The 24337-nt window shown below is 35.6% G+C and overlaps 2 protein-coding genes and 1 non-coding gene across 5 annotated transcripts in view; 1 reads left to right on the top strand and 2 right to left on the bottom strand.

Annotated features, from left to right (window-relative positions):
* LOC120631640 overlaps positions 1-8216 on the top strand; it is a 71641-nt gene extending 63425 nt beyond the window's left edge. For all 3 annotated transcript variants that reach the window (XM_039901297.1, XM_039901296.1, XM_039901298.1), the window contains 5 exons: positions 1348-1552; positions 2454-2679; positions 4711-4884; positions 5559-5787; positions 6683-8216. In XM_039901297.1, the coding sequence (XP_039757231.1) occupies positions 1382-1552; positions 2454-2679; positions 4711-4884; positions 5559-5787; positions 6683-6905 (1023 nt within the window). In that variant the 5' untranslated portion in view covers positions 1348-1381 and the 3' untranslated portion in view covers positions 6906-8216. The remainder of the gene's footprint in view (positions 1-1347; positions 1553-2453; positions 2680-4710; positions 4885-5558; positions 5788-6682) is intronic.
* Positions 3663-3733, bottom strand: Trnag-ccc. Its single transcript has one exon. It is a non-coding gene; the product is annotated as a tRNA-Gly (tRNA).
* A 614-nt stretch (positions 8217-8830) lies between the features above and the next one.
* LOC120631600 lies at positions 8831-24152 on the bottom strand (the record flags this gene model as incomplete). The annotated part of the gene is made up of 14 exons (XM_039901247.1): positions 23779-24152; positions 22356-22530; positions 18976-19081; positions 18440-18652; positions 17594-17819; positions 16837-17019; positions 15949-16111; positions 14887-14975; positions 14732-14734; positions 12204-12363; positions 11367-11520; positions 9966-10161; positions 9616-9801; positions 8831-9083 (listed from the first exon to the last, which is right to left on the bottom strand). Coding segments are annotated over exons 1-14 (2229 nt in total), but the record flags the coding sequence as incomplete, so codon positions are not given.
* Between the last annotated feature and the right edge of the window lie 185 nt (positions 24153-24337).

Raw genomic sequence — 24337 nt, 5'->3', positions numbered from 1 at the left:
TTAATAACCAGTGAAGAATCAAAAATCGGATTCTTTTTGAGATTTAATTGGACTGATGTATTCACTTTCGAATGTGAAAATCCAATCTATAGCTGAATCTTTCTAAGAAGGATTAATGAAAAATGTCGGCCTGTCCGTGGTAGATTCAACATTTAGGAACGTGTAGATGCTTTTGTAAGGTATTCTGAAGGCAGGTAGACCGTGGTGATAAAACCATGCAAAATTTTCTGCGCCTATACAGTTTTTCACACCTTCTCAGCAAATATAAATTGAAAGTGAAGAAGCACATTACAAAAACATCCTAATAAGTAGTTGTGCCACTACATAATATTAAACAAAATACTCTAAAACGTAACAAGCTAACAAAATAACGAGTCTAAAGTTTTATAAAAATGTAAATGATATGATAAGAGCTCCTAAATTACTCTAAACAAAAGCGACTCAGAGGCTAAGTGCGAATACATTTGCATGGAGCATGAGAACGACATTGTCTACAACAATTCTCGAGGGTTATGAATTATTATGCCGGCCATTGTGCGCCATGTTTACTAAGCGACTCCGACGACGGACAGACCTATTGACAAACAAACTTAACAATAGTTATAGAATTCAAATCCGTTCTAACAAAATGGCATGAAGTAGGCGGCAAAGCATTATCAATACAACTCACGACACGGTTCATTCATTCGTTATTTGATCGTTGAAAGCGACGTAATTGCTCGACGATACTTACTGGATATAATGAAATGCTAAATCATATTAAGGTAGATTTACGCATCGCCCGCAAAGATTTATTAACATTATTAATAAGGAAAAAAAGAGCTTGTATAAACATCGTTATTTAAAATTAAGACCGACAAATATAGGAAATCAAAGAAGACATTAATACTTGTATATATGATACTCTTTTTATATAAATATATATATTGAAATCCAAAATTATAAACGGAGTCACACGATATTATAGAAAACGTCACAGATTCTAAGTCAAGTGATAACGACTAAGAAAGACAACAGGAGGTATTTTTCCGTCGTTCGAGTCCATACAGGACGGAAGTGTATCGATAATTGAGTCGTATTTATATCAAAATCAAAATACCCAATGTCATGAACATCGGTAGTGAATCAAATATAATTTTAATAATAATTATTAGGGTATTTGTAAAAATCCTAATCAATTTGATTAAAATATCTGGCCAATAAGAATTTATAGTTATCAAAAGTTATTTACCCACTTTATAAAATCACTGTAACACGTGATATCGTTGTCACAAAACAAGGTAGATTAAGCTATGCAGCAAACGTAGGTTAATACGTTAATACTTATCTTTTTTTTTATTGTTTCAGATAACAGGTCAAATAATGCGCTCGCTTTAAGACAATGGATCCTCTCACGTGGTTATCCCTGGGGCTGCAGTTGGCAGCGTTGTGCTCCATCGTTGGCGCACTATTGTTATACTTGCTTCGGAAGGTGCGAGTGGCTGAAGTGTCGCCTGTTGATAGTGCAAAGACTGTACTCGTTACTTCAGTGGACTCCGCACTCGGTTTGCAGGTAAGTGCGTCTTTGACTCAATCTTTATTATTGTATTAATTAAGGATTGTACTCACATCAATTTTCTTCGGAGCCCTACGAGTTTTGAAACCATTTGGAGCTCTTTCTATTGCTTAGTATTATCAAACACTTGCCCGTAGCCAATCATTATCATCATCATCATAAAATCAAATCAACTGATTAACGTCTCCTGGTTGACAAAACTCGTTCGTAAAGAGTTCCAAAATCCTACTGGGTCGGCATTCCAGGCAACTTGAGACCTATTGTAGTCTCAGCCCCATCAATTGTCTGAACTATGTGCCCCACCCATAACCAGTCGAACTATGTCGGTAACCCTTTTTGAATTACGTGACATACTCCTTTCTTCATCGTCCGCTGACTCTGAGCCCCTTTATCAGGTCCATATTAAGCGACTATGTTTCAGAGCTGCAAGTCATAACTGGCAACATGCTAGTCAATTGGCAGTAACCAATGTTACTAAGAAAACCGTCACAAATTGCATGTCATTTTAATTTTTGCATGTCATTAAGGATATACTAAGTAATAGTTCGTATTTAATTTACGTACGTTATTAGACGTGCCATTTCATTTGAAACAATTTCACTTCATTATTTCGCAATGTAGGTTGGTGCGTACGTACCAAAATATACAATAAACTCTGGGGCATTACTTCATTTCTTGATTTTAAAAAGACTTTTGTTTAACCAATAAAAAAGTTAGTTGTCCATCTATATATGATTTTTTTTTGCATACTGAGAGAACAAATTAGTCATTCACTTAAAAATTTCCACGCGAACGAAGCCGCAGAAAGCAACTAGTAATTTATATTTGAACTATGTATATCAATATCAATGTTGTATATTAGATACCATTTAAATGCTCTTATTATTTTCATTCTCAGATAGCTACTTATCTTAGCGGCAAAGGATGGCGTGTCATAGCCGGTTGCCGTTCAGGAGGGTTGGGCGCTCGTTTGGCAGAATCCTGGCTGCAAGCTCACGTTGCGGCCACTCCTGAAGACCAGCCTTCTCCAAGGCTGGCAACCTTAGAACTGGATGTTGCAAGAGAAGATTTGTTAGAAGAAGCGGCGCGGGCGACAACCCAGCATTTACCGGCTGGAGAACATGGTAATATACTCGTACATAAATCTTTTTATAAATACACAAATAGTGAGCAAACGGCCTATGCAAATCTGGAGCACCGAGGAGCAACCAATGTGTTGCCGAATTAAAGGAAGTCTTTTATCCAAGAGGAATCCCTAGATTAACCTCCAATCGTAGTTTTGAGGGGAAAATGGGATGGGGATAGATGGGAGATTGTCCTACAATTTGCGCTGTAGAAATTATATCTCCTATCGTAGCAAAAGAATACCAGGCTTCCAGATGGATTTTTTTTGTACGACGCGATGCGTGGTTATATATTTTTATAGCGTATTTAAGCTTCTTCTTCTTTGTCGTTGACACTGCCTGACTGGTCGTACTAGTCATCTGGGTGTTGTGGCTATCTGAACAATCCATCGCCACTCTTCGGCTGCCTTTCTTGCGCATTATTCGGAGCCTCGATTGCGGCCTTGACTTGGTCTGGCCATCTCATCGGTGATATACCGCTGACCTTTCTTTAATTCCAACATATAACATTGCCCGCATGTGCCGGTACTAGGGTAGCCTTCCGTACTCATAAATAGGATATTGTATTTTATTTCATGTAGATGTACTTTAATGATCTGTTATAATAATGGAGGACTTGAGTACCCTCAAATACTCCTTCTACATTATGTTTAGAAAACTAAATACATCCATGCATACCCGTTGTCATAACTCATTTTTTTTTTATATTTTTATTGTTAATATTTTGGTATCAGGTATCCCCAAGCCAAACTCCGGTGTTTCTGAACTCGGTAACGAAAATATCGGCTTAGTTTCTTTTATTAAATTAAAAAAAAAGATGTAATTGCCGCAAAAGGCAGACAAAATACCTGTTTCAATTTGCCATATATATATATATCAAATCTCTCAAATCTAAAAGCAACTATCTCTATATAGAGAGGTTAATCTGGTACACTTAACAAAAATCATAAAAAATAAATAATAATTTGAGAGCAAAAAGGGAGTGCACTGCCCGGGAATCGAACCCGGGTCGCAAGAATGGGAATCTTGCATGATACCACTACACCAGCAGTGCTCGTAATCAACTTTTAAAATTAATGTACTATAGTTAAAATTATGCTATAAATAATTCAATTTGTATTTCAAGATGTAAATTATAGCAACGGAAGCGAACTGTGGTAAAATTTATGAAAATATGAGCAAGTAATAAATATGGTTCGCCCCGAATAGTCATGTAACCTGTACTTTGTAGTACCTAGTGCCATCTATTGAGCCCTACATGAGTTACAGACACAAAGGAACTTAGAACAGCTATGGTAACTTATGTCTACGAGTGAATTCTGACCCTCGTTCATAGATGGCACTTTTCATATAATACTTAGAAGTTTTTTTTTTAAGTTAGAAAACACAGTTTTCTTTGACAATATATTTGTTTATCGATATACCTATATTATATTTTATAATAATCTTCTTGTCATATTTACCTTTTTTTTATTAATTTGCAAATAATACGTTGGTGTACCTATCTACCCTACCCTACTCTGCCTTGGTGTAGGTTAGCGAAATAAACTACGGATATCGTGAACTTCTGAATTCGATTCCGAATTGGGCCTTGATTTATTTAATTTATTTAAACTCCTTATTTGTACACCACTATACAGTTAGAAATATAAAGGACAAATAGAGAGAAAAACAGATGACGAGTAGAATACACAAGGCGGCCTTATCGCTTAGAAGCGATCTCTGCCAGGAAACCTAAGGATTAGAACAACAAGAGCGAGAACAAATAGGTGGTGTAAAATTATTATAAGCCTACATTCAAATATGCATAAACATAAAATAATAATATAAATTACGATAAGCTATAAATGATAGAAAAGAAAATATATATATATCATTAGGTATGTATATTTATCTAAATTAATAAACAATAGATTTGTTAAGTATTATTCTTTTTATGCTTGATGTCTCTGCTTTAAAATCTTCCCTCCTATGAGATAGAAGGCCTGTGGCCAGCGACTGTGGCGGATGATGATGATAATGATGACGCAGGTGTATGGGCAGTCATCAACACCGCGGGAAGCAGCGGACGCGGCGGTGCTGCCTGTTGGGAAAGTGCTTTGAGAAGCAACGTGCTTGGAGCTCTGCGAGTCGCTCGATCTTTCTCACCGATGCTCGCCGCAGCAGCCTCCGATCATCCCTACGCTGGACGACTTTTTTACATTGGTAACATTGATACTATTGTCCAAGCCATCATTTCGTCGTAGTTAAACAAAAATAATCCAAAAAGGTACCTAATTGGGGCAATTTTGAGACAGTTACAGGTTTACTGGTAATTTAATATACGGCATGCAGTATTTTTCATGCTCTAACATTTGAAAGGTGCTGTCAGTGTTACAAAACTCTGCATTACTAATCCGAAGCTGTGCCACTTTGTGGGCTGGATTATTTTCGTTTAACTACGTCCAATTAAGACCTCCATACAGGCCTGCTAAAATCAAAAACCAAACCTTTTTAATTCATTTACAAAAAGCAAACTGTTTATTTTCCTAGGAGTGCTATCAGTTGCAGTGTGACAAAACACTGCACACCTATCTATTCCAACGTTATGCCACATTGTGGATAAGATTGTTTTCGTCTAACTACGTCAAATGACGACCTCTACCAAAACCATCCAGACCTAAGTAACTACTAAGTACAAAAGTTTTTTTTTCATATTCCACTACAAAAACAACTGCTAGTCTTTCCTGGTGATATGTAAGAGGTTCTCTCTCTCTCTCTGTCTCCCCAGGGAGAAAAATATCTCCTATGCCTCCATGCTAGCCGTAATGGAAGAGTTCGGTTGCATAAAGCTCTGCTACAACTAAGTTATCTACTTAAAAATCTACTTTCGTTTCCAGGACTCACGTCAGATACCGCATGCGACAGCCTGACCAGGCCAGATGCGGAGAGCGAGGGCAATGCAGGCGCGGCTGCGGTCAGGTGGGGTACGTGGGGAGCGGCGCGGGCTCTACGGGCGTCTTTGCGTGCAAAACGACTGAACGTGATTCTCCTACATGCGCCAGACCTGTCTGCAGCAGAGATATACGCCCCACCCGTGCAGCTGACACCGCCTAGCCAGCCGTCCAGGTATCTTACATTCCTGTACCTAGTTAAATATGGACGTAGCTTCGCAGAAACGACTCATCCCAAAAAAAATTACAGAAATGAGTGATTGGTATGCACTAAAGTCATCCGTTTAGCAAATTTTATACACCGCCAAAGACACCAAGCGAAACAGATTAGGATAGGTAACTGCTATCCTACTAACAAGTTAGCCCGTTACCATCTCAGACAGCATCATCTTTTACATGTTTATATAACCATGTATGTGAGATTTCATTCAAGAGATCGGTTAAAGTTTAGACCTGTGCATAGGTAACATAGGTTATTTTTTAAATCCCCCGGAAACGATGTACTAAAGTTTTTCCCGATAAAATAATCCTACACCTACAAGCCATAATATATGTGCCAAATCGATGCTGTAGTTGATCTGAATGTAGGCAGCAAATAAACAAACAAGACACAATTTCGCATTCACAATATTAGTATGGGTGGATCCTATTCGCTTATTGCTTATTCGGTAAAAGTTTCTAGTAAAAAAATCTACTTTTTGATATTTTGCTAAAAAAGTAGAGTACAGTAACGAGACGAGACGAGACGGTATGCAGAGCAGGACAAGCCTGAAATTCTGTTTTAGCAAAAAAAAAATTAAATTCGCTTTTTCATAAGCAAGATTCGTAATTTTCAAACCAATCATTCCTTTTTTTTATTCGAACCTCGTAGTGGAATCGACCATATTATGTTATATCAAAAGAAAGCATGTTACTCTATATCTTACTGCATTAGCTTTCCTTATTAAAAACTTGATCCAATCATGGTTGCCTAGATTTTAGGTGTAAATTTTAAACGCAAGCTGCAAGAGTGACATATACGTTATTTCTTATACTTGATCTCGTATTATAACCTCGTATTCTTATTACAGTCGACCAGAAACCCCAAGTTCGGACGTAAGCTCATCGTCGACAGCCACTTGCGCAGTAACAATGCCCGGAGAAGCAGCGGAGTACAGTGCAAAAGTGTTACCAACAAGCGCTTTGAAGGTCTTGGAGGAAGCCCTTACATCACCTTCACCGAGAGACTCCTACTACTTGAAGATTAAGCAAGACTCTTGGTTTACGAGGATGCCATCTTTGAGGGCCCATTGATTTACGATTACTCTTTCTATTGCTAGATTCTGTTAAGGTTGGAAAATTAATCTTAATCACCCTAAAACGTGGAAACATTTGAATCACTTTTCAACTTACGCAACACAAGTCAATTATTGGATATTTAAAAGTATATTAAGATGTAAATACGATAACTTTAAGTCAATAAAGATTTGTTTGACCCTCTCATACGTTACAGAAACTTAATTATTAAAGTATTAACATTTCACGTTTTTTTATAACCGAATTTTTTATCCAATAGTGGACATAATGCTTTATTAGCAATTGTAACTGCCACACTGGTAATTTATGCATGTTTATCCAAAGAAAGAAGATACTTACGAATAACTAATTTATGCACAATTTTCATTTTTTTATTGCTATATTATAAATGTTTATGTATTATTAAAGTAAACTAAGGTATCGCGACCTGCTGATCCCTTATCGAAGGCACGGGATAGTAGATGTATGTGCCAAATTATGTGTACTGATTTGTTTACATCACAATTAAGTATTTTAGAGTCAGTACGGTTCGACTTTGCGATTGTGACGGGATGATCATATAACGATTTCATTCCAGCAACTCTTGCTTAGCTATCGATTTATTGTTCTCGAATCACACAGTTTCAATTATCTACGTTGGTTTATTAAGAGGTAACTAAATGTTTCTAAAGATGAAGACATGAGACATCGCAAAGAGTTAGGATTAATATTGGTAACAAAAAAAGGATGAAAGATCCATAAAATATGGCTGCAAGTAGGTTATTACCACCTATTGGAAACCTAGGTCTAACACTTTTTCTTCTTGGAGAAAGGCAAGTGTACCTAAATCGAAAATATTCTTATCGTGTGTACTAAGTATAAAGTGAAAACTACTGTCTGTTTATACTGATTATTTATATAAACGGTTAATCGTGTGTACTATAAAGTGAAAACTACTGTCTGATTATACTGATTATTCATATAAGTAACCGGTTAAGAGTGGTCTGTCAAGAATAAGCCTATAGTAATATTGATATGCCAAAAATAGAAATAGGTTATTTTTATCAGTAGATACAGTAACTATTCCATATTATTAATTAGGGACAAGTTATCTACATTATTCGCTGTTGTCTCATGTTTTCATCGCATCTTAGTCTTCGCATGCAAGTCCAGTGACGTATAGCAGCCATGTAAAAAGTTTTCATTACCTTATCGTAGATAAATTTGTGCGTTTTTAACGGTTGGTGGCATTAATATTAACAGTTAATGATCAACCTTATAAACACTTGTGTAAATAATGTTTGTGTTCATAAAACATTTCTTATATTACTCGATTCTTTTATTTCATGTTACCTACCATGAGTATCTCTCTTTTAAATTGCCTACAAATGAAGAAATGGTCTATAAATATCATCGTCATGAACGTCCACTGCTTGACCATCTGTGTATACTGTACAGTACAGCTCCTTGCGACTCGTTTGATCTGTCCACAAAGCCGTGGGTCAACCATAATCACGTTTTCCGATGCTGGGTCGCCATCCCAGAACCTTGTGTCCTCAGCTCAACGTCTATCGCCTACGATCATATCATCATTATCAACCAATACCAACACGGGATCTCCTATCAGAGTGAGAAGGAGTTAGGTTACCACCATGCTTATATACTGCGGGTTGGTAGACATCCCACGCCTTTTTTAACATTGTGGAGAAATCCCTGAAATGAAAGTTTCCTCCCGATGTTTTCTTATACCATTAAATCTAGTAATATTTTATTACAAAAAACACTATTAAAAAAATAGATATGCCTTCCGGCTATCGAACTCAGTCCACCCGAAACGGAGACTGAAGTCTTACCTAGTGGGCTATCACTATCGTTAATCATTAGTGTTTCCTCTTGCAACGAAAATACATATCATAGAAATATTTTCTTTATTGTATACAATTTGGTTCCTCAACTTTAAAATTATCAAATGTATGCCAAATCCTATAGTTTTCAACGCACACTAAATCGCCACCCGCACCGCTGTTATCCTCTTTATCCAAGTTGCTAATACATGCCCAATACTGCTTTGGTCCAGAACCCAGATTTTGCCAGTGTGCAGCAGTGCTCACTGCAAACCACATTCGGTCTGTCCTGTTCATTAGGTAAATAACTTTTTCAGGAAGTTTGAGGGATATGTTATCGATATTGCGGACGCTAGAAAGTAGAAATAGAAATGTGGGTAATGACTAGAAATTAACTACCCTTACATGTTTATTAGTAATGGTCAGGTTTATTACTACATCCGAACAATAAAAGTAACTTATAAATTGCTCTTAATCATAATTATTCTGATTGATGATTCAGATTGATTTTATGTTGATTTTACAGGGTATTCCTGAAAAAGCAGTACCTATTTTTATATAAAATACTTACAATGGAAAACACTTAAAAAACCCAAAGAATGGGTTTACAACGGGATTTTTTTTTTTGATTTATAAGGGTAGTTTTAGATATACCTAGAATAAATCCGTATCCAAATAATACTATATACCTGACACTGTTTTAGAAATCCCATGAAAATTGTTTGTTTTCCTGGGATAAAAAGTTGCGTTTTTTACTCTCTGTCCTTTCTACTAACCTTATGCCCTAAGTCAAGTTAATTGGTTGCTTTATTAGGACTTTAAGGACAAACAAACAAACACACTTTCGCATTAATAATATAAGTAAAGAGAAAATTAATAAGTACCTGTATTTCTTTCCGCATATAGACGTAAGGTATTTACTTTTACTCTGACCGTACACATCTAGAACGATGTTCTTAGAGATGGCGAACTTTTGGTAGAGGGATTCCTTGTCGCCCGGGCGCCGCGCAAGGAACTCTACGTGCAAGGAACTGCCCCGTGTCACGAAATTTTTGGTTTTCGGTTTTGCTCTAAATGATAAAGAATTTTTTCAATACGCACGGTAGTTGAACATTAAAACCACTAGAACAGTGGTTTTAATGTTCAACTACCGTGCCAGGACAAATAAATCCGTCTTAAATAGTTGCGTATCAATAAAAGTGGTAATAATTTGACGTATAAAATAATGACTCACCCAATAATAGGCATTTTGAATAAATTCCATTCAGGCAACAAAGGCTGTACCTTTTCAGGAATTCTTAGATAAGTCGGCTTGGGGTAGATATTCCTTAGGCTATGTAAAACTGCATTTACAGCGTCTATATCCAAAGATAAGCACATAAGAATGTGCCCGTTGGAAGCTTCTTTTTCGGGAAAAGAAGGACGATCTTCTATTATTATGACAGGATAAACTAGATTAATATTTAGCTTAACTACCTAAATGAAATACTTTTATTACATTTATGAAGCAAATAAGACATCTCAACCGTTAAGATTTTTATCGTTCATCAATTAAAATTATTGTAATCATTCCGCACAATCTCATTTTTTAATTTCCGTTCATCAGTAGCTATAATTTATCAATATCATCTCAGCTAATTATTTTATTCATTTAAAGGAATTCCGAGTAAGTTCCTCTTAGACGTTGCGCTTTATACCTTGTCCCTTGTGAACTCTTATTTTGTTATACAAACAACTAGACTGGATTGCATCAATACAGTTCGAGCAAGCAAATCTAGAAACAGGTACTTAGTACATTTTGCAATACATTTTTTTTTTATTTAATATGAAAGAAAGAAAGAAAAATAGTCTTTATGTTGTAAAATGTTACATTTGTGTCATAAATTTGTTAAAGAAAAAAAAAGTGTGTGACAAAGGAGCTGGCTCAGTATAGATAGCTGCATACTAAAAGCGCAGCACTGGTTTTCAGCCAGCCTCATTCTGGTTTCCAGCTTCGTCGTCACTGAATCCTCGCGATTAAACAATAACAAAATAATCATAAAAAAGGATAATAACATAGAATATATAAACAAATGATATTTTTTACATTAACACAAGCTTATTAAACCCTGAAGGACATCATGAAATACAAAATCATAAACAAAATCAAAAATTATGAAACTAATAAACATGAAAAACTAAAATCTACAATCTAATAGTTACATCGAACCTGGGGCGTAGGTTTGGGCTCATCATCATCATATCAACCCATTAGTCATTACAGGCCCACTACAGCACGCACCTATGTCCTCCCACAATGAGAAGGGGTTCAGCCCATAGTCCACCACGCTGGCCCATTGGTGGACTCCACACTCCTTTTGAGAACTTTATGGAGAACTCCAAGGCATCCTGGTTCTCTCGCGATGTTTTCCTTCACCGTTGAAGCTAGTGATATTTTAATTGGCTAAAACGCACATAACTTAGTGAAGTTGAAGTCCTGTCTACTGAAACACAGTTTTGCAAAAATGCTGCTTTGAGGCAGAAATAAGCATGGCGATGGTAGGTAAATGCCTACTTCCCAGGATAAACTGTCGTAAAAGCTCTACTACCTACCTACTAAAACATACCTTAAAATATTAAGTATCAAGTTACTTACTCTTCAGATTGACTAAACCAGGTACAGTGTGATAAATCCAAACCCCGCCCAATTCGTCGGCCATTAGAACACCACGAGTTACTGAACCCGCGAAATTTCGATCACCTTTTCGCTTGTCATATATTGCTACTGCTAAATAATCTGCATAAGTTGGCTGTAATTGAAAATGGACCGATCTTTGTAACTTCAAATATTTATGCATAACTTTGTTTCTACACTTCATGAAAGTCTACTCCATATTTGACCGTTAGTGTTTAGCTTAGCAAGATGGAGGAGTTCTTTACCCGCGCATGGGTACCCAACTAACTTTAATGCATGTTTATTATTTAGATTTTCTTTATTTTATTTATTTAATATATTTTTTTTTCATGTTGTCTGAAAATCAATGAAACCTAAACATAAGGCAAGTTTTCTGTGATGTCTAAAGTCCTTACTTTTGCAGAACTTTCCTAGCTTATATCCCTAGCAGACAACTTTTTTCTGACAGATAGAAATAGTTACGAGTACAATAAATAAAGAAAGAAATAAATAAATAAATATACTACGACGATACACACATCGCCATCTAGCCCCAAAGTAAGCGTAGCTTGTGTTATGGGTACTGAGACAGCTGATGAATATTTTTTTATGAATATAATACACATAAATACTTATAATATACAGATAAACACCCAGACACTGAAAAACATTCATGTTCATCACACAAACACTCTCCAGTTGTGGGAATCGAACCCACGGCCTTGGACTCAGAAAGCAGGGTCGCTGCCCACTGCGCCACTCGGCCGTCAAATACAATAATTTTGTAGGTACATATTTTGCCAGAAGTCAAACTCTTACCCTGAATATAGGTGCAAGTGTGTGCTGCAGCATCGAGTTGGAAGTGATATATTTCTCGGATACCTCCCATCTTCCAAGAGAGTCAGGAGTTATGAAAGAAAAATTATGCCCCAGTTCGAAGAACGGTATCACGTCACTTGGTGGTTTGTAAATATACCACCTAAAATTAATTCTTTATTAATACACGTGTTTATTACTCAACAATAAAACATAAATAAAAGCCTTGCCTACGGCTCCGCTAAATTTTAGCCTGCTAATACGAAGGGCCAGTGAAGCTTCTTTTTTTAAAATATAGTTTATCTCCGGTGCCCTACATTATGATTACCTATATCAATCGATGAACGTCCACTGCTGGATACATGACTTTCAGATCACCAGACGACAAAGGTGTTTACCCAAGGAGTCAATCCTTGCACTTTGGGAGCCCAACGTCCATCGGTAGGTACTCTCTGTATGGATATTAATTAATGTTATGACACTCGAAACCATAGCCATAGTCTTTACCTTGAGAGGTGCTAAAATTTACGTGACGAACTTTCGTGTGCAATGAATTACGTTCTATCCCGATTCAGAGTCCAGAAATGAACTAAACCAAAAGTAAATTAAGCATTGGACAATTCTGTTGCCCACAAACCTCTAACCTAAGGTAAATTTACACGTACAAAATGAGTGATATCCTTTTCTCGGGTAAACAGTGTAAAAAGGGCAACACTTCTTTTGGATCTATGAATTTAGTTAATTTCTATGGCTCGTAAATAAAAATTACAAATGAAAACTTTAAAGAGAAATTATAAGATAGGTATGTCACTGATTACAATCACCAATCTACGGGCGAATTATCATTGTTTCTACAGTGTAAATTGATATAACCCCATCCTTGAATATTCATAGACAAACTTAGAAGAAATTTATTTAAATACAGAAACAAAATATTCCTTTTAACACTTATCATGAGTAAAATCTTTATGTTTTTAGCAACAAATAGGAATAAAATTCAACTCGACTAGAGCGCGATAAGTATAATACAAAAACTTATGTTGGGTAAAATTTATGTGTTATGAAGTTTTATTAGGTACTTGTGACGTAAGACGTAGTTTAAAATATACCTTGATACCTAATATTATTATTTGTATTATGGACTGATTGGCACTTGGCTAGAAAAAGCCTACTTGGAATCAGTGGCGTGCACTTCATATATACACTAAAGTGAAGTTATCAGTGAATGTTAATAATTTTAAGCAGACATTTTTCGCGAAATTGGGCTAGCTTGGTGGAGACCCGTGCTCTGTAGTGGGTCGGTAATGGGTTGATGTGATGGTGTTGATAATGTAAATTATTTTATTAAATCTAGCAATTATTAATTACTAGCTGTTGCCCGCGACTTCGTCTGCGTTTGAATTTATTTTTTGATGTGGCATTATATTTAGTTGTAAACCTAAAAAAAAAATATTCAGTATAGCTAAGCCTTAAATGAGGGGTTTGCGGCTGTCCGCTGAAGAGTTCTGTCCTCTATCTCCAACCACAGTTTGGGCAAAATAATTAAACACATATTATAACCTTTATAGTACAAAATAATTAGTTAAATCGGTTATAATTTGTCGGAGTTATGGTGCAAAATCGTCAAACACTCATCCCCTCTCCCAAAGGAACCGAGCTTAATGTCGAGATAAAAAGTATCCTATATTACTTCTGACACTTCCAAGAATACGAGTACAAAGTTTCATGAGGATCGGTTAAGTAGTTTTTGCGTGAAAGCGTAACAAACAAACTTACATTGACATTAATTGTATATTAGTAGGCATAGGGATTACGAATGTAATATCAATTAATTGTAATAATGAAATTAAAAAGATGTCATAATACACACACCCCCTTTTTTATACTTGGATGCTTTGTCACTCTGTTATTGGTTGTTTGCATTTTCTTAAGATATTCGCTAAGCAAACAGGATAGTAATAACAACACTATCTACTTAATATTTTTACTTTTTAAATAACTTCAACATTTACACACTAAAAATCGATTACAATATTAAATTCATTGAAGTTGTTTTTTGACTTAACTATTTACATTACATCTTACTAAGTGGCTTTTACTGTATACATTATTTATTTACAATCAATATATGATATTTTTGGCGATACTTAAAGGTACGGTGACGCACAATATTAAAAGAAAAAAAACTTTTATAAATTCATCATATCATGTTGGATAGGATTTATAGCAGAATGCTGAGCTGGATTACCTAGGTTGTTCTACACATGCCAAACGTTATCTTGGCGCATCTTTATAATAAAAATATTTGAGCATTTGATGAGTACCAGCAAAGACGTGCAGCCAAGCGATTTAGCGTTCCGTTTAGATGCCGCTTTTAGGAAGTAAGTTCGAGTTTACTATAGTTATCATACCCGTTACAACAATTATTTCGTTGCAAAAATCTTTTGTAGCGTCAGGAAATCTAACTATAAACGAAGTAATATTTAGATAAAAAGACACTAAGCATTTTAGGTCGCGTTTTAGTTTCAAACGTTCTGAATTCGAATGTTGTGCAATGCGCTTACGGTATTGTAGGTGGCACAGTTTGTTAATGAAGATATTGATACTTATTTTTTCATAATAATATGTTTAAATATCACAGTTGTTCGTTATAATTTGTCTCTAAGTACAATATTAGTGACATGGCTGAACAGATTCTATGAGGTGCGCAAAATTGCCCCACAGTATCGGACCCGACGTACATACTGTCCCTCCACCGCGGGATTCTTGAGGTAACTGGAAAAAAGTATATATTTTATTTACTGTTGGGCTGTCATTATTTTATTTTAAACTACCTGCTAGCTAAGGGATAGAAAGTAATGTTATATTAGTCAAGCTAATTTCTCATTCAGAGACGTCCTGTACTGTACCGTAACATACATTTTGAATTATCTCCGACATTATGCGATCAAATAAAACAAATTAAAGGGACATACTTAACATGTACTTGATGTTAATTTTTTTTAGGAATAACTTTTCTATGCCTAAAACAACAATTAAAAATCACATTTCAAGTTTTTTTTTAATTTCGACCGTAATTGCGTTATTGTGACTTAATCATAAGATACCAATATCTTATGGATTAGGTAACGCAGACCAATATTTTGGAGTATAAATTATTTACGTATGGCAAATCATTTTATTAGCGCACGCAGATAAAGCCACAGGTTAGCGCGTTTTCTTTTACAAATTGTATAATTCAGGCGGAAATATTATTACGTATTAGTAAAATATATCACTTCTGGACAAAACAGCTGCCTAATGTTGAAAGATTCATTAAAATTGCTTCAGTAGTTTCAGACTACAAATTTGACTTCCGATTGGTGCAGTGGGCAGCGGCCCTGCTTTCTGGGTCTAAAGCCGTGGGTTCGATTCCCACAACTGGAAAATGTTTGTGTGATGAAAATGAAGGTTTTTCAGTGTCTGGGTGTTTATATCTATATTATAAAAATATTTTAAAAAATATTCATAGTTATCTTAGTACCCATAACACAAGCTAAGCTTACTTTGGGGCTAGATGGCGATGTGTGTATTGTCGTATATTTATTTATATTTATTTATTAAAAAAAAAAAACAAATATTTCGTTTTATAAAATTACTGTTTTTTACGTAATTCGTTAAAATAAAAAACTAAAAAAGTCAACTACCACCAAAAATTCCACGAGCAGCGTTTTCACTTTGCGTCTAGGGTATTTAGTGTATAACTCACCGCTCTATTAATATCTCCGACACAGACCCAGTAGTTAGCGACCTTCGTGTCTTGACTGTTATGCATCTTGTGTGCTACGGCGACCGTCCACTTGGAGTGGTCGTGATGCGAAGTAAACGACATCTTGGCCATCGGGAATTTGAGCCTATCTATGTTACGTACTCTGAAAAAGCAATAAGCATTTAGCGCACAACTTACGTCACGAAACTGGCATTTAAACTAAATCTTGGCCATAGGGAATTTGAAATAAAAATAGATACTGTGTTTGTAGCTGTTCATGGGTACAAACCCGTATTGCATTTAGTTTTAGTGCATTTTCACAAATGGTTTGTCCTATTTACTAGTGTCAGTAGTTGCAGTTGTTCAATCAACAAGGATGACATAAACGATTACTTGGGCATCGGGAATTTTAGCCTTCCCACCGATGTATGTTACGAACTATAACAAAGAAATCTGTATAACGCAACTGCATTGAAAACAGAGTCTTGGCCGTCGGGAATTTGAGCCTATCAATGTTACCTACTATGATTTTAGCCATGTGTGACGTGTTGTGTTTGTAGCGATTAAGCATAGGTATAACTTGCGTCACTTGAAATTTTAACAAACATCAACTTTAAGAACAATGCCAAGCAAAAATTATATTAACATCTAATCACATACATAATCAAAGTTTGTTGAATAGGCTAATCTTGGGTAGAGAAGTTGCTACAAAAGAATAATTATATTGTGATATAAATGTTGGTCTTTGATGGAAAATCTACCTCGTAATTTCACTCTAACCTGTGACCTGTTTTACATCTTACTGATAGAAATAGGCAAACAAAAGAAATGGCATTTGGTGCCTAAACAATTAATGTATCTTTGAATTGAAAAAAAAAATACACTTACTTAAAGTTTCTGGTACATTCCGAATCCAAAGTTCCGGGCCCATTGGTCCAGGATTCAACGAGTAAATCTGATTGTAAAACCTCAGCTACCAATCCACTGTACAAATCATCGTTGAACATAGCGCTCTTGGCAAATGAGAGAAATTTCCGACCGACCAAGGTTTCAAAACTTTCAATGTGGTACCTGAAATATACAAAATATATATAAAATATATACTAAAATATATAAATATAAAAAATCGAAGACAGTTAATTAAGCGATTAATAAATGATTGATTGATTGATTAAAATGCTTCACGCAAGTTAAGCCACGAAATAAACTTCTACTGCAACCTCAAAAGGCTTAGAATTTTTTTTATATTCTCTCAGGATATTGGGATCACCATGTTGAACCAATACAATGAATAAATATTTCGATTGTTATTTCGAGTGTAACAAAATAAAACCGAATTTATTATTAAATTATTAATCTCCTTTTGACTTACTAATGTTGCTTTTTCTTTTGCTTTTTATATCGTTATAGTTTCTACCACTAATAACTGCACCGAAATAATAAGCATAATGACCTTGAAAAACTGTACTATGATGTTCGGAAGTAATGACCACAATCTCACCTGATGGAAAGTGAAGATGTGGCCTAAGATGGGACGCGATTGCCTAGAAGATGCCTATTCACTCTTTTTTTTAAAGATACCCAGGTTATAAGAATTTGGAAAATATGGTGGAAATGTCCTATTAAGGAAAGCAGTAATACTAACCAAGGTGATACATCTATTGTTTTATTCTTCACAACATCCACTAAATTCGGTAATTCACTGTCGAACTCCTGGGGTATATTATAGTAAGCGATTAAAGGCTGGTTGTATTTCAACTGAGTTGCAATCTGATTCAATGTAGACGTTTGAACTGATACGCACAGGAATGTTTGGCCGTATTTCATGCCAGTTGTTGGATAGCTGTATGAGCTTACGTTTAAGCCGTGTACTGAAAATAATAGGAAAATTACTATTTTTTTCTTTTCGTTCTAATCGCAAACAACTCTTAACTAAAATTTGTTGTGTTAAAATTGAAGTCCGAGTTTAAGTGGAATGCTTTTTATTTTCAGTCTAGAGAAAAGAAGACTGCCGTCTTCTCCCGTTTGATCTGCCAGGTCGTCGACATGTGCCGCTACTCGCCCTTTATACTTAATACTGTATGTCCTAATTTCCTCTCTGACTGTTTTCTTATTGTTGTATAAATAAACAAAATAGATGTCAGTTAAAATTTTAAAACGGTATCAGGGAACGAAATCACCGTTAATACGCAGTACCCTTGTGAGTGATGACTGGGTTGATTGTCCGGACGTGTTCAATTCTATCAGTTAGCAGCTTAGTGGGGAGCGGTCGGGGTTAGTGCTAGTTGTTAGTTTGGTATGAGAAAGAAAGCTAGCCAGTAGCTTTCTTTCTCATACCAAACCGCTTCGAGCATTCCAAATCGACATGGCGAAACCGGTTTAACTTAAATAAATATACCTAGTTTAATTTGAAACCATCTTTAAAAACTGTTAGACAACGGTTTGAGAAAAACGTTACTAGTTAAGGTATATTTTTATTAACCAAACTTACTATTAGGCACTGGAGGAAACCTAGGCACGGAATGCACAAGCCACAAAGAAGTAAACTTGTCCCCCAATATAACGCCCTTTGTGTGTCCGCTTTCAACTTTAGTCTTCATGAACTTGGAGTGCATTTTGCACATCTCTGCTAGATCATAGTCGTCGTAGTAACTATCGCCAAGCTTGAACTTTTTGTACTTCTTCTCCCATGTCCTCTTTTGACCTGAAATTAAGTTATAAACATTATTTAGTAGAGCAACTTTATGATGAAATGTATGACTGATCAGAAAACAATCGCCACCATCCCCCTACTCCTGCCCCAAGGAGCATACAGCAGGAAAATTGCTTAAAATATCAATTTTAGGGTAGGCTGTGCGTGTGCGCATTATTAAGTGCACGCCACTGGAGAGAGGCCTTTATAGTCCAGCAATGGACTGCAAAGGCTGTTTGAACTATTAATGATAGTTTCTGCGTTTGTATCGGCAATAATATACTTATAAGCTTTTGATATAGGTAAATAACAATGTTGACTGCAACGATAACTACCTTTTTTACTTTTTGAGTACATTGCAGCCACAGAATGCAACAGATCTGGCTGATGTTCAGTTGCTGGAGGCTGGTCGTTGTATACAAGAGAAATCGTATTTTTATCCTGAAAACAAAACAAAAACTTACGTACAAACGAATGTATGTATTAAAAGATAAATAAAACGTCTTGGGCTCTAGTAATAAATATAACATAACGTCGGATAAGTGTTATGTCACACTCCAACTGAAGGAACCTTCCAAATGTAAGAGTATAAAAAATACAGCATAATGAGTGACTTTATTGAAGATACTAGGACAGTTCACTGTTCCACTGATAGACCATTAATAGAGAATATTTGCACAAAATTTCCTTCTTTATGGTGAACACTAGGAAAGGTTTTGGAAAATCAATCCCCTAAGGGAATTACGTACGACAACTTGCTGCCTCCCGAACAAGCCGGTTTCCGAAAGGGCTTTAGTACCATTGACCACATAGATACGCTGCGGCAGGTTAAACATAAGACCGAAGAGTAAAACCGCCCACTTTGCTTAGCGTCTATGGACTATGAGAAAGCCTTTGATTAGGTGGAAACCTGGGCTGTGTTAAGGTCACTGCGGAGATGCCGAATTGACTTCCGGTACATTAAAGTTTTAAAGTGTTTGTACAGAAACGCCACTATGTCAGTCCGTACAGACTACGAGACCGATCCAACTGCATCGAGGAGTGCGACAGAGAGATGTTATCTCCCTGAAGCTGTTTACCGCAGCGTTGGAAGACATTTTTAATCTTCTGGATTGGAACGGGCTTGGCTTCAACATCAACGACGAGTACATAACTCAGCTTCTCTCGGAGAACCGATGGACGTTGGGGTCTTATGATGCTGGAATGTAGTGTTGCCCAAATTCAGTCTTGGTCTTGCAGTCTTGGTCTTGTTCTTGCGTTTTTGCAAGACCAAGACCAAGAACAAGACCGCGTATTTTTAGCAAGACCAAGACCAAGACTGACCGTGCAAGACTTGAGCAAGAACAAGACATAGCCTGCAAGACTCTTGCGTCTTGCAGCTAGGACTTAGCGCTATTTCACGGAGTAGTTAGGTGTAACAGTTCGGTGTATAGGTAGGTAGGTACGCTTAGGAATTCTATGAGACGCAAAAAACTATATCAAAGAATATGAAAAACTGGACCTATGCGCATTACGACTAATACCATAAACATAGCGAATAAAAAAATATTTATTAAAATCAAACTGAGTGCATGCATAGTTATGTTTTAACCATCGGCACTTTGATAATGCGGCATCAAAGGTTTTGTACTTACTTCTCAAAGAAATTTGCCGCTTTTCGGAAGTACATGGTTATGATACACGCGCCGGCGGCTTCTTTTGAAATCTAAAACAATCGTTGCCGCCGCGCCGAAATCATAACATTTGACACTATTCATGCAAAATAATTTCGAATTTTAAGAGTACCTACAGGTGTTCCAAAGAATAAATAAGTTTCAGAGTGCTAAGAATGAAAATGAATACATTATACTGATCACGCAAGTAGTATTATGATTAGGATAAAATGGTGAGGATAGGTAGTAGATTTCATAATACACACACACAACACAACACACTTTCTCCTTTATATATATAGATTCATAAAAATATTCATCAGTCATCTTAGTATCTATAACACAAGCTACGCTTACTTTGGGGCTAGATGGCGATGTGTGTATTGTCGTTGTATATTTATTTATTTATTTTAGAATAATTATTTTCCGTGCCATATTTGACGTGAAAAATGTACGTCTCAATTGCAAAAAGTTGGTATGATCGACCTGCCTATTAAGTTTGGATCCTTTGACCAATTTTAAGCGTAAATACTAAATTAATAAATAAATATACTACGACAATACACACATCGCCATCTAGCCCCAAAGTAAGCGTAGGTAGCTTGTGTTATGGGTACTAAGATGACTGATGAATGTTATTATGAATATATAAATAAACTACAGCAATACACACATCGCCATCTATCCCCAAAGTAAGCGTAGCTTGTGTTATGGGTACTGAGATGCCTGATGAATATTTTTTATGAATTATATACATGAATACTTAGAATATATTCGTACATATGAACACCCAGTCTAGTAAGTAATTATAATATTGATTACTTATATGGTTTTAAACTAATTACTTAGGTACTATTATTGTACATTTAGTCATTATATTTCTTAAGTTTTTACAAGAAAAAATAGCAAAAAAGTGTTCGAATATCTCTGAGAGAGATGATGAGAGTAAGTATTTACTAGCTGTGCCCGCGACTTCGTCCACGAGGAATAGTAACTTTGGAGGTATAGTGACGTTCAGGATTTATTTATTTATTTTAAAACTACTGTCATCAAACATACAAACGAACTCTTCAGCTTTATAATATTAGTATAGATGCACGCCAAAACATTCACTTATATGTAAAGAATAGTGATTGGCACTAATTCTTTACATATATTTTATTCACGGGTCGCGTCTGTACAAGTAGGTAATATTTAGTGTGTGTTTGTACGCCGCACGCGGCATCGTTCGATTTGCGGCGGCATCCTTTTCATAGAGCCGGCACGTGGCGAGGCGGCGCGGTAAAAAGCAAGGAAACGTACTATAAATGAAGGAATTATTTTAATTCCAGTCATTTCCAATTGAGCTGTGCTTCGATTCTAACTTAATAATTGTTTTTACTAATTCTCGTTGTTTTCTAAAAACGTATACATGTTTTTTTACATGTTTTAGCAAATGTAAGCTTATAAATCATAAATGTTTATTAAGAAACAGTTACTTCCATGGAAAACGACATATAGGTCAGTTGATTTTTCGAATTTCTTATCAAATCTTCAGTTATTTATTAATCTGCTTGATCTTTACTATGGCTATGTTAATTCAAGCTCACAATGTTCCAATTCTAATACGTTTTTCTAAGATTTAAAGTAAACTTTAATAAATAGTAATAGACTAATAGGTAATTGCAAGACTTGCAAGACTCTTGCTGCAAGACCAAGACCAAGACCAAGACTGGGAGCGCAAGACCAAAACCAAGACCAAGACCAGGTGTATTACCGCAAGACCAAGACCAAGACTGGCTAAGTCTCGTCTTGTTCTTGCATTTGGGCAACACTACTGGAATGCGACCCCGCATCGGTAAACGCAGCGTACGTCGGACCGCAACGAGGTGGACAGATGACATCAGGCGAGTCGCTGGGAGCCGCTGGGGACTAGCGGCCCAGGACTGTGGATTGTGGAACTCCCAACAAACCTATGTCCAGCAGTAGACGTCAATTGGTTGAAATGACGAAGGGAATTACACAAGAGGTTTGAGTTTTTAACATATTAAAAGTAACGATAATCACAAGCTTATTAAACAAACCTGATATAAGGGTGCTAATGTTCTTCCAACCATTGACTGTGGATCACTTATAGCCAGATCAGACATAATCCAACCCCCTCTCAGCTTGGATGGAGTGAGATGCATATATGCTACTCCTTTTCTTACTAGAGGATTTAAATGGTTTCTCTCTCGTGGTAGTTTATATACATAAAACCTAAAAAAAAATTTCAGATATTCCAATTTTCTATATTTATTTATTTTATTGCTTATACAATTTATCAATAGTCAAAACTGTACAATTGCTAAAAATAAAATACATTTATAAAAATTTAAGTTACTTAATTATCATTACCATACTTCGCCTTTTAGAGCTTAAGGCTGTTCTTAACTACATATTTTAAAAAGCATAGAAATAAATTTAATTCAATATTTGTTGTGACAAATGCATTTCCATCATGAGTACCTAGCGTACAATTAGGCCTCCATCTCTCATTGAAGGAAGGATATTGCAATAGGTAGGCAAAGCTTTGTAGATTATCATAAGTACCCAGCAAAGTTTATTTTGAACTTCACAATTGGAAAAAATATATTTGGGCACTTCATAGGTAGGTAAATAAATAATAGTTGGGTGGCAGTACAAAATAGTTTTACAAATAGCCCAAAATTAACCAATGTGACAGTTCTAAAAATAGTGTTATTTTTTATTTGTGAGAAATAAATTTTTAATAATTAAAAAAATATTTATTTATTTTATAGATTTGTGTACAACAGTATTAGCCCCACCTTATTAATTTACCAATGTTGAGCAGAAGGCTTCTCTTAAGGAGGAGATAAAAATATGGAGCTGAGACCCACCCATCCCTCCTCTAGACCATTACCCTACTAACAAAGGTTTGCCACACTGCATTTAGAGTTCTGATAGAAACCAATTAGGGGTATACAGGGGGTATTCCCCTCCAGGGGTATACCAGCTCCGACTGCCTTGTCACTTATCACCAAGTAAGATTGCAGTCAATAGATAACTTGTAGTGGAATAAATAATAAAACCGAGTAAAATAATAAAGGAGTTTTTAAAATGTATGTTGATGATAAATTAATAAACAGATAACACTGTATAATATAATAAAGGAAAACCACAACAGTTCTTATTACTCAAATTTATTATAGGTTTCCTTTGTTCATATTAATGAATCATTAATGACTCAATAACTAATAAACATGTTATGAAATATTTTGTGTATTAAATAGACCCAAGCAATTTCTTAGTAATTCAACATCTTATAAAGTTTTCAATATAATCAATTCTAAGAGTTTATTATAATGAAAACTGAATTTTTGCAAATAAACTTTTGATCTGTGTATATTTAAAGAAATAAGGTATGAGGTATTATTATTTAGTTTGTAACTAAGCACTAAGATGTCATTGTTTCTCAGAAAGAAATTACAGGTACAAGAGACTTACCAGTCAACAGCTTCGCCCTTTTCATTCCTGCACTGCGGTGTCAAACAGAAACAATAAGACAAAAATAACACGAAAACCACATACTTTGTGGCACTGCACATAAAAAAACGTGCGTGCTCCATTCTTACAGCCGACCAAGTACAAAGCTTCACAGGAAACACGTATTGCTTTTGTTTATGATATCATGCATTTCATTCAAACATTTGGACATCCAAAACATTTATAAATGTTTTCACAAAATTGCCATTTCTTTCCTATGTGTATTTAAATCTCAAATTCAACTATATGGATGCCCGAAATTGTATTATTGTTATGAATATTACACATTATTGTTTGTAAATAAATCCATGCTTCTGTTCTCATATCTGTCAATGTCACAACAATGCGTCATGATTTGACGTCTGCACCTCGTTCAGAAACTACTCACATGCGCAGGCGCAACTTGGAAACTCAAAATGGATAAATTCAGTTGAGACTGATTTTAATTTTTGTTATTCGTTTGATAAATTGTGAGGATTTGAATGCAGAATATATACAAACACACATTTTTTGTAATAGT

This window comes from Pararge aegeria, chromosome 18 (assembly GCF_905163445.1).
Source record: "Pararge aegeria chromosome 18, ilParAegt1.1, whole genome shotgun sequence".
NCBI lineage: Eukaryota > Metazoa > Arthropoda > Insecta > Lepidoptera > Nymphalidae > Pararge > Pararge aegeria.
Note: the sequence above shows the minus strand (reverse complement) of the source record. Positions and strands in the feature narration are given on the sequence as shown.